The sequence below is a fragment of the Gekko japonicus genome, unplaced genomic scaffold (assembly GCF_001447785.1).
Source record: "Gekko japonicus isolate JY-2015 unplaced genomic scaffold, Gekko_japonicus_V1.1 scaffold1212, whole genome shotgun sequence".
NCBI classification, from domain to species: Eukaryota; Metazoa; Chordata; class Lepidosauria; order Squamata; family Gekkonidae; genus Gekko; species Gekko japonicus.
Genome location: NW_015169209.1, coordinates 572,287 through 577,487, shown reverse-complemented (window position 1 = coordinate 577,487; position 5,201 = coordinate 572,287). Strand labels below are relative to the sequence as shown.

Below are 5,201 nucleotides of genomic sequence, written 5' to 3'. Positions count from 1 at the left end.
TTCAAAGCAAAGAGGACAAGTCTTTCTAACAAGGATCTGAAGGTCTTACTAAGATTCCTATATAGTAGTAATAGTAGTAATACAATTGATTGCATATGGCCAAAGGCTGTTACAATCTTAAGCTAAATTAAAACACACATAAAGCACAAGGGTTCACGAGAGAACAACAACATGAACTGATTAGATGAAAATTAATAAGAAGCAAGTAAATAGGGTGGTCCCAAAACACTAATCAGGTTGTGAAAAATTAGGCTCCAAGCACAACTTTAGCTTGAATTTTGCAGACAATGCAAACAACGAAGCCATGAAAGTTACATATGAGTCTACACGGGCTGGGGGGAAAAACAATTTCATCCACTGCTGGACCCAGGTGAAGGCTGGCTAAGACTACCACAAGAAAGTTAGTTCTGGGTTCCTGATAGAGAAGTTCGGACAAACGTAGCGAGGGAGATCCTGACTTGAGACCTTTGCTCAAATAAGTCGACCATGAAAGGAAAGGAAAAGTGAGGGAGATCCCCACATCTGGGGCTACGTGGGGACACGGGCACTGGGCAGAAAAGTCTTGGGAGTAATAACCAGTTAACATGGCTGCTGGCACAGTTAGAAAGCTGATGGCTGTGCCAGCTATGCTATGTTTACGGAAAAGGGTATTAGGAAGGCAAGAGGCTCTGTTGTGGTCCCTTTTGATCAATCCAAACCAGGGGGGAAACTTGAAGCTAAATAAGGAATGCCCCTCGAATGCTGCGTCAAGACTGAAAACACAAATCATGGAGTTTGGAACCATCTGGGGTAAACGTCCTGAGAATTAGCTGGTAAAGGACAGCAACGAAGAACTTGGTTGTAGCCAGCAACCCAGGTAGGAGCTCTTTGCAGTAAGATTTAAAAAAATAAATAAAAAAATATCTGTTTATTAAATTTCGAACGTCATCGTAATACATTAAGTACAAAGAAATAACATTAAATTTTCGATAAAATTGATTAAGCACACAGAGTGAAGAAACAAAACTACAGAATAACCAAAAATAAATGTTATTCAGTTAATGACACTGAGAGCCCTATCAAGTTAAAAGGCTGCGCAACCCATTATGTATAACTAAACATCAAATGCTGAAAACACAGGTAACAAACTCTCACCCTAAGACAAGCATCTTAAATTTCGGTGACTTTATGTGTTCCCAATCGAACTTGTCCAAATTCATTTTATCAATAATTGGAGCCCATTTATCTAAAGGGTTTAGTAAGTGACGTTCAGCATCTTTATTGCTTAGCCATATAGATGCTTTCTCCTGAAGAAAGAAATCCCACACTTTATGAAGCCATTGCTGCTCTTTGCAGTAAGATAAGGCACTGCCTTGAGACCTGGCCAGTCGGAAGACTCCTCTGCTTTTGCCAACAGTTAATCAAGGCAACATGCATTCGGGCCCCAACTTAGGGGAAACCAAGTTAAGCCAACAGAATAGCTGCTGGAGGGCCCTGGGGCATGGCCAGAATCCTTCTTAAAAAGAGATTTTAGATAGTCTCTGTGGTCATAAGGATTCCTGAATAGCAGACGGATGTTGTTCATACTTTGACGGTCGAATTATTTGAGGGTATGTAACAAAAATAATACAGCCAACAGATGGCAAATTAAACCAGATATCTACGGCACACCGCATCCAATCAGGTGGCACAGAGCCATCGCATCTGCTGTCAGTTCAACAAATGAAAGCAATAAATTAGCGCTTCTGTTTTCCAAGAATCTAAACACTGAGAGCTCCCCTCGTAAAAGTCAAACACAAAGTAGGGGTTTTCAACAGACAAAAAAGTCCCAATCCGACAGTGTTAAGCATACTTCAGCTCACTCTCTTAAGCACACCCAACTGTATGGTGGATGGCAAATATTAGGCAAAAGTCTGAAAACGGGGCTATATTGAGAGGAGTGCTTGCAGTACTGTTGGCAGTGCAAAAGAGGCTTTGCAAAGTAAGTTCATCCAATAAGGCTGATGGGTGTGCTCATGGGATATGAAGATGTTTTCCCAATGATTTCCTGTACTGCTTGGAAGCTGTGGCTGAACCAGCACCAAAAAAGCCTCGTTCTCAGTCCGGCAAGTGTCGCACTGTTGCAATGAAGGCTGCTGTGAGGCCAAGTGGTCTTTGCATTGGCCTGGCAGTCTGCAGAAGATGCCAGAGACAGCTATGCAATGGGCAGGTGAGAGGACTTTCATGCCTAAAAGACAGCTCTGTCAGTTTCCAAATCAGAGTTCTGTGCAGGTGCCAAGCCCACACTCATAATACTAGAACTGGGGGTCATCCGCTGAAGCTAAAGGGTGGGAGACTCAGCACAGACAAAAGGAAGTACTTCTTCGCACAGTGCATTGTTATATTGTGGAACTCACTGCTACAGAACGTGGTGATGGCTACCAACTTGGAAGGCTTTAAAAAGGTAGCCAACACATTCATGGAGAACAGGGCCATCAATAGAGACTAGTCATGATGGGTATCTACTCCTTCCAGTACCAGAGCTAGCGTGCCTCTTTATATCAGTTGTGGGGGAGCATCGGCCGGAGGGACCATCAGAGGTCCATCAGTGGCTATTAGCCGTAAGGTAAACACGAATACTCCTGCCCATTCCCTGGACAGCAAAGGTGACAAACAAGTAAGTATTGCAACACACCAGTAAGATAAGGCACTGCCTTGAGACCTGGCCAGTCGGAAGACTCCTCTGCTTTTGCCAACAGTTAATCAAGGCAACATGCATTCGGGCCCCAACTTAGGGGAAACCAAGTTAAGCCAACAGAATAGCTGCTGGAGGGCCCTGGGGCATGGCCAGAATCCTTCTTAAAAAGAGATTTTAGATAGTCTCTGTGGTCATAAGGATTCCTGAATAGCAGACGGATGTTGTTCATACTTTGACGGTCGAATTATTTGAGGGTATGTAACAAAAATAATACAGCCAACAGATGGCAAATTAAACCAGATATCTACGGCACACCGCATCCAATCAGGTGGCACAGAGCCATCGCATCTGCTGTCAGTTCAACAAATGAAAGCAATAAATTAGCGCTCCTGTTTTCCAAGAATCTAAACACTGAGAGCTCCCCTTGTAAAAGTCAAACACAAAGTAGGGGTTTTCAACAGACAAAAAGTCCCAATCCGACAGTGTTAAGCATACTTCAGCTCACTCTCTTAAGCACGCCCAACTGTATGGTGGATGGCAAAGATTAGGCAAAAGTCTGAAAACGGGGCTATATTGAGAGGAGTGCTTGCAGTACTGTTGGCAGTGCAAAAGAGGCTTTGCAAAGTAAGTTCATCCACTAAGGCTGATGGGTGTGCTGATGGGATATGAAGACGTTTTCTTCCTAGAGGAAGCTGGTTAGCCGCTGTGTGAACAACATTTCACACAGGTCTGCTGTACTTCAACAAACGAATTGAGAGAACCCCTAGAACACACTGAACATTTGCCCCATGGCTACACACCACAGGGAAGCTTTGGTATATGGTGGGCAAGTTATCTTACAGGGAAGGTCCTTCATTCTTTTGCCTTCTGAGGAACCCCAAGGTGAGCCTGCAAGGAATCACATGAATCCTTGGAACGTGGTTTGAAAGTCACCTGTTAACAATCCTAGCAACACAAGAGACAACCAACCCTACATCTGGTTGATGGCAGGCACTGACCCATATTCATTGCCCACAGGATCCGCACAAGGAGGGGACACAGTTCAGTGGCAGTTCATACATTTTGGATGCGGAAGGTTCACAGTTCAGTCACGAGCCTCTCTAAAGAGGATTTCAGGCAACAGGTTTTTGGGAGGTTTCTCTTCTTGAATCTCTGGAAAGTGACTGCCAGTTAGCGGAAATGATACTGGGCTCGGTGGACCAACAGTCTGACTCAGTATAAGGCAGCTTCACCCGTTTGAGAGACCCAAACCTAACCTGCTTACAATTTGATCCCATCATTGCATTTTATGATGTTACTGAAAAACTCATCATGTCGTGGGTGAAATCCGTGACTGTGTCATCCCTTATGAAAGCAATAGGCTCTTCCCATGACAAGCATTCCTTATACATTGATGAAAGGAACATCATTTTTTAAGATATACATGCTTTACATGCAGGTTGCCTATACTTTATTTTCCTTCATTCCTGGTGTTAGAAAAACACCTCTGTGAAAAGGTCTCACCTTTCAGAAATCCCTCTGTCATTACAATGATCTTCACAGCCGTTCATCGGCGGTGGCTAAAGAAGAAAAACAAGTTAACACAGTTCGGTATGAATTATGGGGTGGGGCGGAGCGTCAATGAAAAATCAGTTTTCTGAATTTCTGCAGTAGATTAGTTTTAACGAAAGAGGGGCGGTCTCAACAGCAGCAGCTTCAGAAGACTGGCAAATCCCCAACAGAATTAGCTGGCTTCAGGGTTTATTTACACAATAATCAGGAATAATCAGGGATATTCAGGGCTTATTTTTGATAACAACGTCCATCCACCCCTTATTTTTAGCTTCTGCATAATACAACAATCCTATAGGGGAACTTCTTTTCAGCTGGCAGCAGCAGAGTTTGGGGTAAAGGATAGAAGGAACAGTCTTCCTGCAAGTGGACATGGTTATGCTATCCTTTCCCTGTAAATTAAAATCAGATAGGAAAGGAAGAAGCGCAAAGCCTCCGAAGAACAGGGCTGGTGTATGTCACAGAACTGCAAAGAGCTGAAACATTTCAGAAATTTGGTACTAGATTTGTTGAAATTTTTTAAGATGCTACCATTAGCATCAAATTTATTTTACCTCTGGAAAGTCTTCGGGCAAAGATGATCCATCACAGTCTGTGTCTTCTGATTTCTCTTCTGTAAGTTTCCCGTTTGCCTCTACAGGGAAAGAAATACAATGGCCACCTTGTAAAGCATGAGTGAAAACAAGTTTTAGCCTACTTTCTATACCTTTCAAACACTTCTGAGGTAAAAACGGTTTAAAATAGCTCGTTTAAATATTTAAAATCATAGGGTGCTTGAAGAAGTCTTTTCCATCCATACTATTGCCATGATAAAAAAACCCCTTCCCTGTTGAATAGCTGCCTGTTACAGAGCTAATAAAGGCACAGATGCCCTGCCAGAAAAAGGGAGGTATCCCTCACTTTGTCTGTGGGCCACAAAGCCTTTGGAATATTTGTGTCCTTGTATGTGTTACTTGACAACAACTTCAGATGGTTCAAGGTTTAATAGAAAAAA

The 5,201-nt window shown here is 43.0% G+C and overlaps 1 protein-coding gene across 1 annotated transcript in view; it reads right to left on the bottom strand.

Annotated features, from left to right (window-relative positions):
- Positions 1 to 4,159: 4,159 nt before the first annotated feature.
- The window catches only part of PTPN13 (protein tyrosine phosphatase, non-receptor type 13), a gene marked incomplete at its 3' end in the record, with an annotated part of 206,803 nt that continues 205,761 nt past the window's right edge, over positions 4,160 to 5,201 (bottom strand). The window contains exons 39-40 of the mRNA XM_015416359.1: positions 4,762 to 4,841; positions 4,160 to 4,215 (exon numbers count right to left, since the gene is read on the bottom strand). Of these exons, the coding sequence (XP_015271845.1) occupies positions 4,160 to 4,215; positions 4,762 to 4,841 (136 nt within the window). The remainder of the gene's footprint in view (positions 4,216 to 4,761; positions 4,842 to 5,201) is intronic.